Raw genomic sequence first — 20822 nt, forward strand, 5'->3', positions numbered from 1 at the left:
GCAGGCCTAGCTGCTCTGCGGCATGTGGGATCCTCCCAGACCAGGGCTTGAACCCGTGTCCCCTGCATTAGCAGGCAGATTCTCAACCACTGCACCACCAGGGAAGCCCTATGCTTTAAGTTTTACATGCATTTATTTAATAATCAGATTAAAATGACAATCTTAGTAAGTCAGGGATTATATCAGCATAGTGAAAATATTTGTCATATAAATACTTACATTTTTAGCACTGTTATACACCAGTTTTTCTTATTTTATAACTTTTTTTTTTAGTCTGTGCTTTGGACTACAAATAAATTACACTGTTAATTAGATCTTAGAAATCACCCTGCTCTAAGTGCATGTTGAATGTTAATGAAAAGTATGTGATATTTAGCAATTCCTTTCAGTCCAGAAGACCTCCAGGGTTTTGTCAGTTGGTTAGTTATTTCACGGTTACACGTACTTGATATATGCAGATAACATGATTCTGGTCATAGGATTAGAACCAAGATTCTTCTGTAATAGCATTTCAGAGTGTGTCATTACAATATCCATTGAAGTGCCGTGTTGAACTTGTATCCAAGATGCCTTTTCTAGATGATTTCTACCTAGAAAAATACTAGAATCTACATTGTTACAGATCATCCTTAAGTGAAATGCTAGGGTGTTTACGTACTTATTTAATGGCATGCTTATTAGAGGAAGTTCAATAGAACGTTACCTTCTCAAAAAAGGAAGGGAAGGGGCTTCCCTGGTGGTGCAGTGGTTGAGAGTCTGCCTGCCGATGCAGGAGACACGGGTTCGTGCCCCGGTCCGAGAGGATCCCACATGCCGCAGAGCGGCTGGGCCCGTGAGCCATGGCCGCTGAGCCTGTGTGTCCGGAGCCTGTGCTCTGCAACTGGAGAGGCCACAACAGTGAGAGGCCCACATACCGAAAAAAAAAAAAAAAAAAAGGAAGGGAAGGAATATGAGCCTTCCTTGACTATCCAGACAGGTTAGGATTCTTATAGTAAACACTTCATAGAACCTTACCTACTTTTCAGATTACTACCTCAGTTTGTAAATACATAGCAGTATTTTTATTTAATTAATGTATACCCTACTATAATGTAAGCTCCTTGAGATCAAGCACTAAATACATTTCTGCTTTCTCTCATGTCCCTGGCACAATGCCTGGCACATTGTGCTCTTAAGAAATGTTTGTCGAATGATAATCAAGTGACTAAATGCAGGACTACATAGTGGATGTATAGATACATGCTTCGTATATATGTGAGGTACTTTAGGAACTAAAAGGAAACATTGAGATAGTAGTTTTAGAATTGTATTGCATCTGCAGAGGTACTTCATGAACATAAGTTTGCTACCATAACTCGTAACACACTGAATGGATAAATCTGTATCTCTCTTTTCCTCTCAGACATCTCATAAAGCTGTAAGGAAATGTGCTGGTGGCAGAGATACTAATTCTCTCTCTCTATTTCTGCTCCTCTCTTTCCTAGTACCTTCCCCCAGTGGATAGCAGGTCCAGCTCAGGGTTTGTGGGACTGAGGAATGGTGGCGCTACATGTTACATGAATGCAGTCTTCCAGCAGCTGTATATGCAACCTGGTCTCCCGGAGGTGATTTTCTTCCTCTTTCCTGTTTAGTATCATAAATGATGTATGTGTACATTGCTTGAGAACTGTGCCATATGCATATATTGCATTTTGGGGTTTACTAAACTGGACATAATTAGAGATTCTCTAGTAGCTTCTGAAATCTGTATAGACAACATTGTTCACAGTCACATATTTTTGTCTATCTGCTGAGGTAATATGCTGCCTGTTTGACAGATGGATTTGACTTAATGTGATTTTTGAACTCCTCAATTATTCTCAAATTGTATTCCATAAAGCTACTAACACTTTTGGTATTTTAGAAATATTTAGACTCTATCATTAGCATTCTGCAATAATCTATTAGTAGCTTGTGATATAGCAAAGCTATGAAATAGTTTTGAGAATATTCTATGTGTCATCATGTCACACTCATTTCTTATAGAGATCCTGGCATTACTAGTTCCAGTTTTTCATAATCGAACAGAAGCTCAAAGAGATGATTTATTCATGATTACACCAGCTAGGAAGCGTTGAAGCTAAACATATGCAGAGTTATAGCCATATACAAACATACATACCATTCTGAAGGAGCAGTGGGTACTCACACATACAGAAGTCAAGGTTTTCTGAAAGCAGTTGAATATTTCTAATTTAATACAGTTCATTTCTTTTTAGTCATTACTTTCAGTGGATGATGACACGGACAATCCAGACGATAGTGTATTCTACCAAGTGCAGTCTCTCTTTGGGCATTTGATGGAAAGCAAGCTGCAGTACTATGTACCTGAGAACTTTTGGAAGGTATTTTACCCAGTAACTCTTTAGATTGAAGGGTGTTAGGTATTTGGAGTGTGGCTGCATTCTTCCTCTAGTGTCTTGTTTATTGACCCTAGACCAATCCCATTGCCAAGAACCTATAAAAGAAATGTCTAGACCATTCTTATTGGCATTGGAGCTTGAGTCAAGTGATTAGAATGTTGAGGATAGTCATTTATAATTTCTAGGGTTTTGCTAATCTTAAATGTTTTGACTATTTCCCATTATTCTTATTTAGCTGTTTGAAATATTTGTTCAAATTATTCCTCTGAATTTATGCCAATTTCACTAATACCTCTAAATAAAGAACATTCTTCTAAAGCATTGCTTTACTGTGTTTTACCTTATATTTTCCCCTATAGGTTGGTTAGTTTCTAAGAGAGAAACTCTGTTCCCTGGCCTTAGATCTCACCCTCTATGGTTTCATAGACTTAGTATAAAGGGACCGAGGAAAAACATAGATGGCTGAATGCAAGCTAATCTCACGTCAGTAAAAACTTTTATACCCTAATAGTAAACTTGGTTTTTAGAAGCATTTAAGGACTCTTTCATTTTCCTTTTCTACCATATTCAGAAATTGCTACTTTTCCTGTAACGACATATTTAATTCTTGTTACATAGATTTTCAAGATGTGGAACAAAGAACTTTATGTGAGAGAACAACAGGATGCATATGAATTCTTCACCAGTCTCATCGATCAGATGGATGAATATCTCAAGGTAGAAAAAGTTTCATTTTCCCTCTTAACTCCCTCAAACTCTATAACATGAGAACAGTGGTTTAGGATTTGGGATTACTATGAAACTGACAAATCAGAAAGTGATAGTCTTTTTTTTTTTTTTTTTTTTTTTGCGGTACGCGGGCCTCTCACTGTTGTGGCCTCTCCCTCTGCGGAGCACAGGCTCCGGACGCGCAGGCTCAGCGGCCACGGCTCACGGGCCCAGCCGCTCCGCGGCATGTGGGATCTTCCCGGACCGGGGCACGAACCCGTGTCCCCTGCATCGGCAGGCGGACTCTTAACCACTGCGCCACCAGGGAAGTCCAAAGTGATCGTCTTTAATACCACAACAGTAATTCTTTTCTTCTGGGTTTGAATATCAAAACATATACAGAACACTATAGATTATAGATTTATTTTCTTCTTAATTCATCTGACACTTGATAAAGTATGTAACTCTTAACCTATACCCCGTAATGATAACCGTTTATAGCTACACGCTCTGTGTCCGCATTGAAGGAACCTGGCCTCAGAGGAGTGCTGCTGTCACCGGTAAACTGATGGCCCCGTGCAGAGCTTTGTCAAAGGGTACAAAAGGACCAGGTTCAAAAGTTGTTTGTGGTTGTGCGACCCAAAGCTTTCTACCTCTACCCAGGAAAATGTGTCACAAACTTCCTAAGTGGTATTGCCTTCTAAGATACAGACAGCCTCCCATCACTGCCAGCATTTGCCTCTCCTCTCAGTGGGCACAAGTTATCCATTTCTTTTTTAAAAAATAACTCATAGAGACTTCCCTCGTGGTCCAGTGGTTAGGACTTCACACTTCTGCTGCAGGGGGCATGGGTTCAATCCCTGGTCGGGGAACTAGATCCTACATGCATGCTGCAACTAAGAGTTCGCATGCCACAACTAAGGAGCCTGCGATCCGCAACTAAGGAGCCAGTGAACCACAACTAAGGAGCCCACCTGCCGCAACTAAGACCCGGCGCAACTGGGAAAAAAAAAAAAATAACCTATAGGGACTTCCCTGGCAGTCCAGTGGTTAGGACTCCACACTTCCACTGCAGGGGGCACGGGTTTAATCCCTGGTTGGGGAACTAAGATACCAAAACCTGCACAGCGCAGTCAAAAAAATAAATTAAATAAAAATAACTTATAAATTTGTAGCATTCTATCCACGAGAAAAAAGAAAAGATCATGGAGAGTTACTCCTAGCTTGGTAATTGTGGCAAGGGGAGAAGGATTCGGGATCATCATGGGTCATCTGAATCCTTCTGAATCCTGTCATCAGCGTGGCTGACGGCGCTCCTCTTCCTTTTCTGATCATTTGCATTACTCTGGCATCGGGTCTCATGGGTTATAATTCTTTCATTAGTTCCCAACTTAAACTACCAAGCTGACTTGTTTTATTTTGTTGGTTAAATTAAAATCTGTGCTTTAGCTCAGGTCTAAGTAAAATTCTGTATAAATAACCTAAAAGTTCTAGAGGCATCAACTAAAATTTTAACTTTTTATTTCAACAGAAAATGGGGAGAGACCAAATTTTTAAGAATACTTTTCAGGGCATCTATTCTGATCAGAAGATCTGTAAAGACTGTCCTCACAGGTTAGTGAAGATAACACTGATATCAAAAAATAATCACCGTCATTTTTAAATGATTCTTCTAGACTGTTGTAAATTTTTTATTCATTGAGAGGTTTGCAGATATATCTCCTAACGGATCTATAAATGTTTATTGAATTAAATTTCTTTGAGGAAATTTCCAGGGAATTAATTTCCATTTCTAAAATTTCTTTGTTGAAATTCATAATTTTAAGCAATTCTAAGTGGTCAAAAATTGGCATTTTTATTTAGTATACTTTTAGAAGGATGAGAAGGTGTGTGTTAATTATAGTGATTAGGAATGTATCAATAGTTCTGTGTTCAATCTCAAGTATTGTGGTAATTTCAAGATTTTTAAATTCCATTGCTGATATGGTGTTTCTATTATTTCCTAAGCAGATATGAGCGTGAGGAAGCTTTCATGGCTCTCAATCTAGGAGTTACTTCCTGTCAGAGTTTGGAAATTTCTTTGGACCAGTTTGTTAGAGGAGAAGTTCTAGAGGGAAGTAATGCATATTACTGTGAAAAGTGTAAAGAAAAGGTATTACATTTGCCCTTTTCAAAACACAAGATTAATTTGTTATTCATGGACTTTGTCTTTATGTTTTATGTAACATCAGTATTAAGCTCCTATTGTTACTGCCATTAAATTGTGTCATGACTTGTGTTCACAGAGGTGGGAAAGCCCTGTAGAAATCTGTGACCTTCATATTAATTACTTTGTTATTTTATTGTCTCCATGGAGATAATTGGGTTTTGCTTCTCTTTAGAGAACAACAGTGAAAAGGACCTGTATTAAGTCGTTACCTAGTGTCTTGGTCATCCACCTGATGAGATTTGGATTTGACTGGGAGAGTGGACGCTCCATTAAATATGATGAACAGATAAGGGTAACTTATTTTTTTTCTTGGTTTTTTAATAACCGTTATTACTGTTCTCCCTTTATTGTTTCCTTTTTATATTTTCAAATTTCATCTAAAATGTGAAAGGCCGTGGTCTCAGCGTTCTGAGAAGTGCACAGCCCCTCGTCTTAAGCAGCTGCTGCTAGTGGTACCGGCAGATCTCTAGACAGTAACCCTCATTTCTAGAAGGCATCCTAGTGACAGCTGTGAAGTGAAATCCTTTCCTTAATGCTCAAGCAAGAGACTGCTTAAACCTTCCTAGACTTATGAGCCATTCTGAAATTGTGTACTTGAATTGGAGGGTAGTCCTAGCTTAAATTAGGAAAACACATCCGTCTTCTTTGTACAGACTTAATTGGGTGTGACCCTATATGTTACTAACCAACACTAATGTGCTCTTTTTGCTTTTTAAATAGTTTCCCTGGATGCTAAACATGGAGCCTTACACAGTTTCAGGAATGGCTCGCCAAGATTCATCTTCGGAAGTTGGTGAAAACGGGCGAAATATGGATCAGGGAGGTGGAGGATCTCCACGAAAAAAAGTTGCCCTCACAGAAAACTACGAACTTGTCGGTGTCATTGTACATAGTGGGCAGGCACATGCAGGCCACTACTATTCCTTCATCAAGGACAGGCGGTAAGGGGTTCTTGTACAGCTCCCTCACTCCACCCTTCCAGTAGTCTCTCCTCCGTTCCCTGCCCTGCTGTACGTCTCCTCTGCTACCCGTATCCTCCTATATCTTTTCTATGCATTCTCTGCCCTCCTGTATCCCTCCTCCACTCCCCCTGCCCCCCTGTATCTCTCCTCTGCTCTCCCTGCCCTACTTTGTCATCCACACTTATCATTACATTGCAAAGAAGCTTTCTCATTGTTCTTTGATCTTATTTCATATTGGATTTTTACAACTTGTTGCAATTGTTTTATCCCTTCAATTTGAAAAGTTGTTTAAGAAATTGAAGTAACTGTTGCTATATTTTTCTTAGGTGTTTTCAAATGGTAATTACCTGCTATATTTGTAGACAATACATAGAGATAAATGCTGGGGATGGGGATGTTTGATTTGTAACCTCATAATATTTGTTTTATCAAATCTGTGCTCTAGGGGATGTGGAAAAGGAAAGTGGTATAAATTTAATGACACAGTTATAGAAGAATTTGACCTAAATGATGAGACCCTAGAGTACGAATGCTTTGGAGGAGAATATAGACCAAAAGTTTATGATCAGAGTAAGTATTTGCAAATGTATATTTTCCATTAGTTTTATTTTCTTAATTTATAGTTTTCTATCAAATTGGAAGCAGTATTTTTTATATAAAAAATAGAAAAGATTTTATTTTTTTTTACATACTACTGCTCTAGCCATGTAGATCCACGAACTCCTTGATAGCCAGGGTGAAAAGGTTCAAGCTGCTTACAGAATTCTTTTTAAATAATTCCTTACAACAGCCCTGGAATGGGGGGTGAGTTAAATGGAAGAAATCAATATTAAAGAACAACTTGAAAGAATTTCAACCTTAAAAATAGTTTCAGAAGTAGTAGTCCACTAAAATTTTCAAATTTCCTTTTCACTTATGTAGAGGTGTGATTAATGGAGAAGACATTTCTAGCACCTGTGTTTTTAAAACCTTATTTGTTATGCAGTGTGGTAAAGGAATCTTTCCACAACTCTACCCTCAGAAGAAAAAATACAAGGAAAAGTACATCACAGAATCCCATCAGAATTTGCTATTTGAAGAAGAAATATTTTTCAGAGACCTTGACATTTTTGAAACCTGATTTTGAAATACTCTAGGGGCATTTAAATTTTTCCACCTGTATGAGATCCACAATGTTAGATTTTGACACCAGACCATGGTAGTCATGCATCTAATGGTAGTAACCTTTATTAGCTGAACATAGTGTCATTGCCAAAATTTACTTGAATTTGGCTCTTCTATGCAGAAATGGTTAAGTGAGGCCAATTATAATCCCATCCTATGCCACAGAACTTATTTTTAAATGTTACTTGCCTTTTGATTAAATTTCCACATGCCTCGGAATGTTTACCTTCTTTCCCCTACTCTGCTACCATCCAACTCCTTACTCCCTGCCCCTCTGCATCACCTTTGGAGTGATTTTAAGCAGTGCTCTAAAAAGACACACACTTCACTTACGCTTTCCATTTAACAAATTTAGTAAGTAATTACTTGCTGGATTTGTGGGTCCTTTGTTATAGATTGTCAAGACAAAAAAAAACACCTTTTTTATTTACAAAGAGATTTTTCTTACTGTCTCGTTATGAAGCGAACCCATATACTGATGTACGCCGAAGATACTGGAATGCCTATATGCTCTTCTACCAAAGGGTGTCTGATCAGAACTCCCCTGTGTTACCAAAGAAAAGTCGAGTCAGCGTTGTGCGGCAGGAAGCTGAGGATCTCTCTCTGTGAGTTTCTCCTCTGCGTAATTTGCTGTGTGATTGCAGTAGGTGATACCGTGATCTTCAGAGTATGCTGTTTGGGATTTAAGGGTAATTAGCTAAGCTAGAGATAAATTCTAAAAAGAAAATAAGTAAATCCCTCTACCCCTTTTCTTTCTTCTTGCTGCTACCTGGTCATTATTTCCTTGGCAGGAAGTTATTTTGTTTTCAGAGACGTGCATAGAAATTATTTCATTCTAGAATTGAGATTTTTTTTTAAATCTCGTTTATTGGGTACACTTTATGTCCAGAGCATAGTTTTGGGTTGGCCAAAAAGTGCCTTCAGTTTTTAAGTAAAAATAAAAGACAAATTTTTTATTTTCACCAAGAGCTTTATTGAATAATGTATTCACCCTTTTGTCCCACTATCTTCCACCATTTTTCAGGCAAATTCATAATTCTATCTTCCCAAAACGTTTAATCTTTTTGAGCAAAGAACTCTGGAGCCTTTTACAGTCTTCCAGGAAATTGAAATTTTTTCCATTAAGAGAATTTTGTAAAAACCCAAATAAATGGAAATCCAAAGGTGCAAAGTCTGGTGAATACGGCGGATGAATAAAAACTTCCCAGCCAAGCTGTAACAGTTTTTGCCTGGTCATCAAAGAAACATGCAGTCTTGTGTTATCCTGATGGAAGATTATGCATTTTATGTTGACTAATTCTAGATGCTTTTTGTCGAGTGCTGCTTTCAGTTGGTCTAATTGGGAGCAGTATTTGTTGGAATTAATCGTTTGGTTTTCCGGAAGGAGCTCATAATAGAGGACTCCCTTCCAATCCCACCATATACACAACATCACCTTCTTTGGATGAAGACCACCATCCTTTGGTGTGGTTGGTGCTGGTTCATTTCGCTTGCCCCACGATCTCTTCCTTTCCACGTTATTGTACAGTATCCACTTTTCATCACCCATCACAATTTGTTTTAAAAATGGAACATTTTCATTACGTTTAAGTAGAGAATCGCTTGTGGAAATATGGTCAAGAAGGGTTTTTTTCGCTTAACTTACGTGGAACCCAAACATCAAAGCAATTCACATAACCCAGCTGGTGCAAATGATTTTCAGTGCTTGATTTGGATATTTTGAGCATGTTGGCCATCTCCCGCGTGGTAGAATGTTGATTGTTCTCAATTCATGTCTCGATTGGATTGCTGTCAACTGCAACTGGTCTCCCCAACCGTGGAGCATCGTCCAGTGAGAAATTTCCAGCATGAAACTTCGCAAACCACTTTTGACATGCTCGATCAGTCACAGCACCTTCTCCATACACTGCACAAATCTTCTTTTTGCATTTCAGTTGCTTTTTTTACCTTTCTTGAAGTAATAAAGCATAATTTGCCAAAAATGTTGCTTTGTTTCTTCCATCTTCAATATGAAAATGGCTACACAAAAATTCACCAATTTTGATAAGTCTTTTTTTTTTTTAATGCACTCTGATATGACAGCTATCACATACAGTCTAACAAAATTGTTCTGAGTGAAGTTAAAGACAACTAAGTGCTACTAGAGCCGTCTTATGGGAAAAAAACGAACCAACCTTTTGGCCAACCCAATACTATACCAGCACTGTCTGAAAAGTTTTTTTAAAGGTCCTGTTTTCTGTGAATTTGCATTTTAATACATTAGATCAGGAAAGTATACAGTTTAAGTCTTAATACCCTGTTTATGTTAAGTTTGTCCGGTTGTAGCAAACTACTAAAACAATAGCTATTTTATTCTAGACAAACACTTTTCTGATTCCATCTCTTAGGTCAGCACCATCTTCACCAGAAATTTCACCTCAGTCATCTCCTCGGCCCCATAGGCCTAACAATGACCGGCTCTCTATTCTAACCAAGCTGGTTAAAAAGGGCGAGAAGAAAGGACTATTTGTGGAGAAGATGCCTGTTCGCATATACCAGGTAAGAACTGTATAAAAAGTTCTAAGGGGTAAAATCCAGGTAAATGTCAAAATCTATCTCATGGGTCCAGAACTACTCCTGCCAGCCTTCTTGTGGACGTAGTTGTACCTCTAGCGCCACGTCTTCTGACCCACCTTGTCACAGAGGTGGCAACAGACTCAAGATTGGCCAGGGCTGTCACTGACCTGCTGTGTGATGCCCCACATAAACAAGGGGGAGGGGGGCTTCCCTGGTGGCACAGTGGTTGAGAATCTGCCTGCTAATGCAGGGGACACGGGTTCGAGCCCTGGTCTGGGAGGATCCCACATGCCGCAGAGCAACTAGGCCCGTGAGCCACAACTACTGAGCCTGCGCGTCTGGAGCCTGTGCTCTGCAACGAGAGGCTGCGATAGTGAGAGGCCCGCGCACTGCGATGAAGAGTGGCCCCCACTTGCCACAACTAGAGAAAGCCCTCTCACAGAAACGAAGACCCAACACAGCAAAAATAAATTAATTAATTAATAAACTCCTACCCCCAACATCTTAAAAAAAAAAAAACAAGGGGGAGGGAGTGGGCAGTGCAGAAACACATTGCTGAAATTAACTTATTGAATCTGGAGAGAAAAATAAGGTTCATAACCTTTGGGTAAAACTAATATAACAGTGATGACCGTTAGTTATTGAATACCTACTCTGTGCTGCATGCTTAAACAAATCCCTAATTTTTAAAACACTCTCGTGGAGTACCAGGTTTTATTCCCATTTTTCAGATGAAAAGAAGAGAAGGCTTAGAAAAGAGAACTGGTCTGCCAATGTCACAGAGCCAGGATTTAAATTCAGACTGTCCAACTGCCCAGTCCAGACTTCATACACTAAGTCATCAAAAGCTAAGTAGCCAGAATCAAAAAATTTAAGAAAAATATGGAGTCTTTGATTGAGAGAGAGAGAGAGAATTGAGCATCTGATACACAGAGAGCATGGAGTTGGTTGTACTTGGGAAAGCTCTGATTGTCCCTTTCCACTCAGAGCAACAGGTTAGAATTCACTTGTCCTTCACATGATGGTCTTCCTGAATTTCCCAGAAGAATTTGGTTTAATGAATCATAATTCACCTTTTTACAACTTCTTATCTTTGAAAGGAAGTTTTTCCTCTCTCCTTTTAAAAAATTTCAAGGCTTGAGAGAAGTGTTTTTATGAACCCATTTTACCTAACATATCAGTAAAAATGTCTTCTACATATTGAATAATTTACCCTGTTTCTTAAAAATAATTACCAGTTTTCTTTTATAGATGGTGAGAGATGAAAACCTCAAGTTTATGAAGAATAGAGATGTGTACAGTAGTGATTATTTCAGTTTTGTTTTGTCTTTAGCATCATTGAATGCTGTAAGTACTAGTTGGATTGTTACTAGACAAATTAGAAAGGATCATAGTTAAATGCTTTAATTCAGTGACTCACCCTCATTCTCAATTCTTAACATTTAAATTAAATGCCAAAAGAATTCCCACAAATGTGTCACTTAATGGGTGATATTAAAATACAGGCAGTATTCAGAATGTATAATGCAGATTGTGAATGAGTGTGGGTTTCTACTTACTGGCTTTTTTAACTGCTCTTGTTATATTTTATAAAAAATTTAAGAGTAGCCATAGGAGATGTAAACGGATATTGGGCTATGAGGAGATTAATTATTCCCAATTCGTAATCAGATGTTACCAGACTCAAGATCAGCTTCTAAGTGCCTCTTTTTCTTGAGGACCATGATCACAGTTTGCCAATAAGGGGAAGACTTTCTTAGTCTGTTGGTAGCTTAATTAACACCCTGTGGTCTAAAGGCTCTGTTTTGAGAAAGCTTCATAAAAGAAATGAAGGAGATATCTTTTCTTAATCTTTTTAAAATTTAACTGCAACATTTTCTATTATGAACTGGCTGGATTTTTCATACTAGTATTTAACTTTATTTTATTTATATCTCGTTATTCAGTTCATAACAATGCATAATAATCTATAAAACTTCTGTGAAAAATAGCCTGTCTTTTTTCTCCCTCTCTTGTAGACTAAATTGAAGCATCCGTACTATCCTTGCATGGCAAAGGTGAGCTTACAGCTTGCCATTCAGTTCCTTTTTCAAACTTACCTACGGACAAAGAAAAAACTCAGGTAAGAGGTGACACGTTTTGATAGTCTGTTGTGACAAAAGGCGTTAATTAAAGTTGAATTTATAAATTCAAACACTTAAAAATTCAAAACATTGTTTTAGGTAGTTGAAGGCAACTACCTAATACACCCAGATGATTAAAATATGGGTTCCTATTTTTAAGGTATTTCTAATTCAGTAGGAAAGATGGACAAAACAGAAAAAGAAAGAACTGTGATGTAAGGCATAAATGCTATATGTCTTTAGAAATTGGGAAAAGTCATATCCAGATATGGGGCTTGAACTGACTATCCATATTAGTCCAGCAGTCATTGAGTACATAACTTATCCTCCACCCCACCCCACCCCCCAAAAAAATTTTTTTTTAATTAAAAAAAATGAGCGTCACTCCATGGAGTTATTTGCTGGGCTGTCTAACATTGCTGTCTTTGCTTTTTTAAAGGGTTGACACTGAAGAATGGATTGCCACTATTGAAGCATTACTTTCAAAAAGTTTTGATGCTTGCCAGTGGCTGGTTGAATATTTTATTAGTTCTGAAGGACGAGAATTGATAAAGTAAGTGTCAGTATCTTTCAGTTAAAAGAAATTTGTGTCTCTTCCAGTGATTTAGAGCTGAAGCTTCTCATAACTCTTTTTATTTCAACTTGAAATTATTTTTCTGGTTGGAATCAATTCTAAGCAGGTAACCAGGCATTCAAGGCAACTGCTGTTGCTCAGAGGATTCCAAAACACAAATCTCTTCCCTCGGACTCACAGTCTGGTGGCAGGTAAAGATCAGCAGTCCTGGGTTATACAGTAATACCACAATATTGCTAATATGTTTGGATTCTGGCTAAAATATTATTTTTCAAAAAGTTTTTGATAGCATGATAGTGTGGTAAATATACCATGATAGTATATTTACCTACATATCTATAATAAAAAAGTAATTGGATTTTTCAAGAAGGTCCGATCACTGTGAATGTTTACACCTTGCTCCTTATTGTCTTATCCTCGGAGAGTTCAGCGTCGATGTGGGGGACTCAGCGAGCACCTTGATCTGTCAGTGGCCAGGCTGCTTTATCTCCAGTGGCCGCTCCCCTCCCTCTGCCGCAGCTGTGCCCCACGCCTCTCGGGCGTCCTGAGCGGGCTCACCCACTGCTAGCCAGTGGCCTTGCCTCAGCCCTCACCCCAGCACAGGTGAAGCCCCCCGCCCCACCCCAAGTTGCACACCAACCAGTCTGTTCCCATCTTTTCCTTTCCTCCTGATATAATGGAGGAAGCATCCTCTCTTCTCTCAAAGTGAATCTCTCTACATGAGCAGTTTCTCAAGGAAGTTGGCATCTTTACCTTCCAGAGTTTTCTATCGGGTCACTCCTGTCAGCATGCAAATATGCTCTGGTATCTCTCAACTTAAAACAGACAACAAGGAATTCAGAAATGCAAGTCCCTTCCTACAGGGAGATTGTCGTGCGGTGGCAGGTTAAGATCTAATTGAAACTCCTGGTCCCGTATCCCCATCATCTTGAGGTCTGAGCTTCAGACATTCATTCACTGGCCTGCTTGGTATCTCCAGCTCTGCCTCCTGCCGTGTACCTCATACAGCAACAAAAGGGTTCTTTTGAAACAAATTAGATTATGCTACTTCTCTGCTTAAAAATTCTTCAGTGGATTCTCACCACACCTATAATAAAATCCAAAATCTTTGCCATAATGTAATACAAAAGGCCTCACTTGAGTATGGGCTTCTCCTGTGTGTTTCACTTTCCACCTGGCTTATCATTCACCTGATTGTTGATTCCTTGAACACACGAAGCTTTTTGTCCTGCCTAAAGACCTTTTTGCCAGTTACTCCCTCTATTTGAAAGTCTCCCCTCTACTCTTTGCATAGAAATCACCTTCTCATCCATCAGATGTCACGGGCCACCCAATTTAAAGGAGGTCTGCCCTACTGTTTGCTCTGTCTCCTCCACTAAACTTCAGCTTCCTGACGGGCAGAAGCTACTCCGTTTGGTTCCCTGCATTAAGTGCTCACGTATTTGTGCATGAATACGTGCATACAGTTCATAAAGAGAGAACAGATAAACATTTCTTTGAAGTGTTTTTGCCTGTCCCTTTAGAGTTTGCATTAAAAATAACCTTTCACCCATTTTTCCAGCTTAATTCCAAAATATCTTCCCATTAGGACTCCTGAGTATTGTGTTAAGCAGTAGAACATCATAGAATCATCATCCATTTGAAAGGAACATGGCAAAATATTTAGTTTACCATCAAGCAGCCTCGCTCTTAAATATCTCCAGAGAAACTCAGTAGCTTCCTTTGTTTTGTTTTGTTTTTTAACATCTTTATTGGAGTATAATTGCTTTACAATGGCGTGTTAGTTTGTGCTCTACAACAAAGTGAATCAGCTATACATATACATATGTTCCCATATGTCTTCCCTCCTTCCCACCCTCCCTATCCCACCCCTCTAGGTGGTCACAAACCACCTAGCTGATCTCCCTGTGCTATGCGGCCACTTCCCACTAGCTATCTGTTTTAAGTTTGGTACTGTATATATGTCCATGCCACTCTCTCACTTTGTCACAGCTTACCCTTCCCCTCCCCATATCCTCAAGTCCATGCTGTAATAGGTCTGTGTCTTTATTCCCGTCTTACCCCTAGGTTCTTCATGGCCTTTTTTTTTTTCTTAGATTCCATATATATGTGTTAGCATACGGTATTTGTTTTTCTCTTTCTGACTTACTTCACTCTGTATGACAGACTCTAGGTCCATCTACCTCACTACAAATAACTCAATTTCGTTTCTTTTTGTGGCGGAGTAATATTCCATTGTACATATGTGCCACATCTTCTCTGTCCATTCATCTGTTGATGGACACTTGGTTGCTTCCATGTCCTGGCTGTTGTACATAGACTGCAATGAAAATATTTGCAAATGAAGCAACCGACAAAGGATTAATCTCCAAAATTTACAAGTAGCTCATGCAGCTCAATAACAAAAAAACAAACAACCCAATCCAAAAATGGGCAGAAGACCTAAATAGACATTTCTCCAAAGAAGATATACAGATTGCCAACAAACACATGAAAGAATGCTCAACATCATTAATCATTAGAGAAATGCAAATCAAAACTACAATGAGATATCATCTCACACCGGTCAGAATGGCCATCATCAAAAAATCTAGAAACAATAAATGCTGGAGAGAGTGTGGAGAAAAGGAAACCCTCTTGCACTGTTGGTTTTTGAATGTAAATTGATACAGCCACTATGGAGAACAGTATGGAGGTTCCTTAAAAAACTACAAATAGAACTACCATATGACCCAGCAATCCCACTACTGGGCATATACCCTGAGAAAATCATAATTCAAAAAGAGTCATGTACCAAAATGTTCATTGCAGCTCTATTTACAGTAACTTCCTTTGGTAGTATGATTTGGTTTCTTAGAATTCCTAATGGTAAAGAATCTAGTGAATTGCCTGATCTAAATGTTACTGGTAGAGTTTATTATATTTTGTCTCTTTCTTTATAAAGCCCAATTACTCATCATTATCAACTGCTCAGTGATTTGAAGAATTAATATTCTCCTTTCTCTAATTACTTATTTCTTTAGAACTTTTAAGATAGCTTAAGTTGTCGTTGTTACAACTAAAAAATAAACATACACTGTACTAATACCTCAGTAACTGTGCATGTGAAGAGGCTGTTGTCTCTCAGATTAGCCCCTCTGTAGTCCTTTCGGGGGACAATTTTTAAATGTAATTTAAGTGTAAAAAATTAAATTAGTAGCAAATAATGCTTGCAAATTGATCTAAAGCAATTAAAACTACTAACAAGGGTACTTTACATCTTTAAAATGTTTTTTATGTTGTGGAAATTTTTAAATACACTCTAAAGTCGATAGAATAATGAACCCTCTCCTGTACCCATCCCCAGCTCGAGTTGTCAGCATTTGGCCAGTCTTGTTTGCTTATCCCAATTCCCACACACGCTCACGTGCATACTTTTCTTTTATCCTCTGAAATATTTTAAAGTAAATTTCAGACATCATATAATTTCACTATAAACTTTTCAGCATGTATCTCTAACAGGTTAAGTTTAAAAAAAAAAAAAAGTAAGTGCTTTACCATCATCACTCTAAACAAAAATGACAGTAATTCCTTCCTATCATCCTATACCCAGTCCATGTTCAGATTTCCCCAGATGTCTCAAAAGTGTTATTTTACCATTGAATTTGTACAAGTCAGGCTCCAAATGAGCTCCATTTGGTCTCCATTTGGTTTGTATGTTTCTTAAGGTTCTTTTAATCTGTAATTGTTCCATTTCCCCACCACCTTTTTTGTCATGCCATTTAACTGGGGTGAGACAGGTCATTTATCCTGTAGAACTGCCCATATTCTGGGTTTGTTTGCATTCTCAGGATGCTTCCTAATGTCTGTGATAGGAAATGTGGAGCACCCGCTATAGATATTCTTTCCAAAAGAATTGTACCTGAATCTGATCAGACATCTAGAGCTAAATATTACAAGAGTACTTGTTACCTTTTAAACTTGCCTGGAGTTGCCACTTAGAATCTTAGTGGATGTTGAACAGAGCCTTTGTGTCAGGTTCACATTAGGTAGCTAATGCTGAGCATTGACAGTTACGTGCAATGAGCAGAACTGAAGTGGCTTCAGAAAACTCCACTGTCATCTTCCTGTGGGGAGAAGGAGGGCAGGGCTGTCAGCAGATGCTTCCCTCAGACAGGGACCAGAGCAGCTTTCACTGCTGTGACCTGAAAGAATGCCTCAGGACAGCTTTGCCTTGGGTCATCAAAATTATGTTATATTAAATCTCACTCCTGGAACAATGAGACTTTTCTGTTAAGAGATATTAGAAACGATAGGTAAGTTTTCACTGTGCTGATTATAATATGGGTTGTCACGTCAGAGTGCGTGTGTGAAGCAGAGAAAGAAAAGCTGACTGTGGAGAAGCATGCAGTTACCTAGTTGGTCTCAGGTAGTTACCACCACTGCCCGGCGCCAGGGAGCGGGTGTTTCTGCCTGACCGTGCCCTCCGCCACATCTGAGGCTGCTGCCTCTACCGCCCTGGTGGTGTGGAGGATTGGATTGGGTCGTGTCTTTGCAGCGGGCAGTGTAGTATCCCAGTGTAACACTGGGTGTGCCAAATATGATGGACGTGGCTGATAAACCTTAAAACTGCAGTCATCATCATCATAGAAGAAGAAGAAAGGAAGGAAGCAGGACCTTTTCAGCCTCACATGCTTCTGGGAGGACTGAGTAATAAGTAAATGTTGGGAGGGAAGAGGACAGGAAAGTGGAAGGATGGAAACACCAGTTGCACAGGGGGATTGGGAGGTGCTGTGTTGACTCAGAACTTTGAACTCGTGTCTTATTCTGAGACATTGAAGGGGTGCCAGGGAGAACTACTCCAGAGTGAACAGAACTTATAAAATTTTAGGTTCTTTGCTTGTGTATCTCTTGAAGTCTGAATTTACATTTATACAGATACTCATCTTAGGGGAAGAAAGGAAGAAGAAACAGGAAAAAATCCACTTTCCGTGTTCAAGGGTCTTGTTTTCCTTTTTCTCCTCCTTCCTCCCTCCCAAGGGCCTGTGGGTACTGACGCTCTCAGGAGACTTGAACTGACATCTTGGAGTAATTTTTTTCTTGGACAGTGGGTGGGACCACGTTGGGAAGGTTGGGTTGTAGAAATCTGTCTTGCTTTTTCACACCACATTTCTCTTTCTGTTAGGATCTTCTTGTTGGAGTGCAACGTGAGAGAAGTACGTGTTGCTGTGGCCACCATCCTGGAGAAAACCCTAGACAGTGCCTTGCTCTATCAGGATAAGGTCAGTCTTGTTTTCTAAATGTTATTTACACATTCTGTTTTTACCACATGTTTTAAAGTACACATAATAAGAAAGAAAGCCTAGGATTAGAGTCTGGTAATTATCCACATAAAATGCACATTCTGTGCACTGATAAATGCCAGGCTAGAAGGCATTGTGTCCTCTCCTCCTCAGATCCCAGATGTCAGGGTAGGCTAGGAATTCAGATCTGCTTTGGTCTGCATCAGGATTTTCTCTCTAGAGCGCTTCCTCCTCAGAGTCTTCTCTCGAGGGTTTGTGTTCGATCTCTCTGCATTAAGACCAACCTGAGTCTAGAGTCTCTAGTCTGGACCGACAGTCATTTTGAGCTACCCCTGGCTTTGTCTCTTCCCTCCTAAGTTATTTTCATGATCCGAGCCTTCATGTGGCAGCCGGACCAAATAGTGCGTCCATCCAGGGGCATTGGCCACGATAGTTCCTTCTTTGATCTCCCTTATTCCCTAATCCTTGTTCCTGTTCTTCTGAATTTCTTCTTCTTCTTAACCATGTTTTCTGTAACATATTTTCTTCTGGTTCACAATTCCACACGTGCTAAAGCAAACCATGGTATTTATTACCATCCTCAATCCCCCCAAATTTTAAGCCTTAGGGACATAAATGACATGAGTCTGATTATTCAGTCTGTTACTAAGTCCTAGCAAATACAGCAGTTACTTCCCAAGTTTGCTGTTTCAAACAGCTGACACTACATGGAAAACTTTGAAAAATGTTGTTTTCAGAACGAATTGGCTCCTCATAAACTCCTTATAAATTGGCTCGAGGCAGTGTCTCAATGAACTGAATGCAAATTCTAGGAATTGCTGCTTCAGATTCAGATGTTGGCTTTACTGTTCAACCCTGAGCAAGTCCTTTAAAGAGGCCCTTGATCCACACCCAGTGCCTGGCACCCAGGCACTTAGTTCCTTCAGTAGTCCTGAGCTGGGGTGCACCGTTAGACCAGACATGCTCAGGAGCTCTGCTCAATCCAGGATGGAGAAGGAGGTCAAATATACTCTTCAGGGAGGACTAGAGGAAGACGGTCTCTCTCAGTTCCAGGAATCCTAAGGAAGTGGAGGTTTACTCTAAGGCATTGGCTTTCGATCAGCTTAAACAGCAGAACCATTTTTTGGCAAAACCTTACCTGGTTGCAGAATATCTAAAAATAGGTCATTGGGAGCAGCCTAGGACAGTTTGGATACCGTTGCTCTGAAGTATCCCTGTGGACGTTTTCTAAGATATTTAACATAAGGACCTTCTTACTCTCCTCCTTCCTCCCATGTACAAACCCAGACAAAGGGTAAAGGCAGAATTAGTGTAGTCTCCCTACAGATGGGGTCAGGCCATAGAGCATCATCCCACCAACCGCTAAAGGCAGGGCTGCAGTGGGGAGAAAGGGAAGGGAGTGGTGGAGGACATAAACCATTTGCCTCAGTAAATTCTACTTGATATCCAGCTGATGTATTTTATGTCTATTTTTACCCCATAATGGAAATGGTACCTCTTGCTACCCACTTTATATCGTAAAGTACTTTGAAATGAAGTGCTACATAAATGGTAGATTTTACTGTATATGACGAGTGTGACAGGATGGATGGGAATATTTCGAAAGTCTGTGAGAACCATCTCCAGAGGAAGTGAACTGATAAAGAGTAGTAAGGCTGGTCTTAATTCTCAGATCACACATGAATTTCTAGGGACTTGTCCAAAAACAGTTGGGGTGGGAGGGAAAGAAGAAGCAATGTGATGACCAAAATGGTTTCTAAACAAATAAAATGTTTTTCAAAGCTTTCCATGAGGCGTCAGCGGGCTTTCAAGTAAGTTCACAGTTGAGTCGATATTACCGTTGTCATTCTGTCAGGCTGTTGCTCTCCATTTGCTCCATTGGCTTGATTTCTAGCCCCTATGCCTGTGTCTGTGTTTTTTATTCTTTGCATCTGTGATTATGTGAAGAAGTAGCATAGTGGAGGGAGGGATTCAGAAATATGTTACCTCTAAACCCCCTGCCTTTTAAGAGACAGAAAGAAATGGGCTCTGCAGAAAATGTGACGATTAGGCAGTAGAACCGTGCCCTTGAGTCTGAAAGCTAGGAAACAAAACTAGGCTTTTCTTTTAATTATTTCTACAGTTCCGCCAGTCTTCCCTGGAAGATCAAATTGATAATTCTGTTTTTGCTCTCCAAAGCATAAATCCATCTGAATCTGAGACTGGATTGTATCAATCAGACTTTCCTTTTGTTCTTATGGTGATTTACTTCAGATTAATCCCGTTACAAATGTCTGTCTTATACTCTTTTTCTTTATGTAATTTCATCTTTCCTTTGATCAGTTAAAGAGCCTGCATCAGTTACTGGAGGTGCTACTTGCTCTGTTGGATAAAGATGTTCCTGAAAATTGTAAAAACTGTGCTCAGTACTTTTTCCTGTTCAACAGTTTTGTACAAAAGGTAAATGATTTTTTTCCTAATATAGCAGATTGATAGTCTAAAGGAATTTTATATGTGCAAAAAATTCAGACTGGTCAATATAGGATCTGTATGATATGGGTTTTTTTTATGATATGGTTTTATGAGTGTTTCTTCTTAAAAATCTTAATTCGTGCATTATATTACTTGCAAGAATTCCAGTGTACGTAGGGATCGTTACTTACTGTTGGAGTAGAAGTCTGCATTGAAACTAGGGCCCATTGTGCAGCACTGCAGGGCTGTTAGATTTTTAACAAGTACTTTCTCTATGTAAATTATACCATTTAAAAACTTACTGACCACTTAAAACTTCTCATTTAACTGTATTTTTGGAATAGATCTCTGTCTGGATAGGAGTATAATTTGTCATTCTCAATATCTCATG

The 20822-nt window shown here is 39.3% G+C and overlaps 1 protein-coding gene across 4 annotated transcripts in view; it reads left to right on the forward strand.

Moving 5' to 3' along the window:
- The window catches only part of USP24 (ubiquitin specific peptidase 24), a 151312-nt gene that overhangs the window by 111648 nt on the left and 18842 nt on the right, over window positions 1-20822 (forward strand). For 3 of the 4 annotated variants that reach the window (XM_081220157.1, XM_081220160.1, XM_081220159.1), the window contains exons 43-57: window positions 1485-1604; window positions 2259-2384; window positions 3021-3119; window positions 4642-4724; window positions 5118-5262; window positions 5492-5611; window positions 6040-6260; window positions 6727-6851; window positions 7909-8050; window positions 9833-9983; window positions 11253-11348; window positions 12020-12123; window positions 12564-12677; window positions 17863-17959; window positions 20303-20419. In XM_081220157.1, the coding sequence (XP_081076283.1) occupies window positions 1485-1604; window positions 2259-2384; window positions 3021-3119; window positions 4642-4724; window positions 5118-5262; window positions 5492-5611; window positions 6040-6260; window positions 6727-6851; window positions 7909-8050; window positions 9833-9983; window positions 11253-11348; window positions 12020-12123; window positions 12564-12677; window positions 17863-17959; window positions 20303-20419 (1860 nt within the window). The remainder of the gene's footprint in view (window positions 1-1484; window positions 1605-2258; window positions 2385-3020; window positions 3120-4641; window positions 4725-5117; window positions 5263-5491; window positions 5612-6039; window positions 6261-6726; window positions 6852-7908; window positions 8051-9832; window positions 9984-11252; window positions 11349-12019; window positions 12124-12563; window positions 12678-17862; window positions 17960-20302; window positions 20420-20822) is intronic. The other variant, XM_081220158.1, reaches the window with a different exon arrangement.

The sequence above is a fragment of the Mesoplodon bidens genome, assembly GCF_964165515.1.
Source record: "Mesoplodon bidens genome assembly, chromosome: 2".
NCBI lineage: Eukaryota > Metazoa > Chordata > Mammalia > Artiodactyla > Ziphiidae > Mesoplodon > Mesoplodon bidens.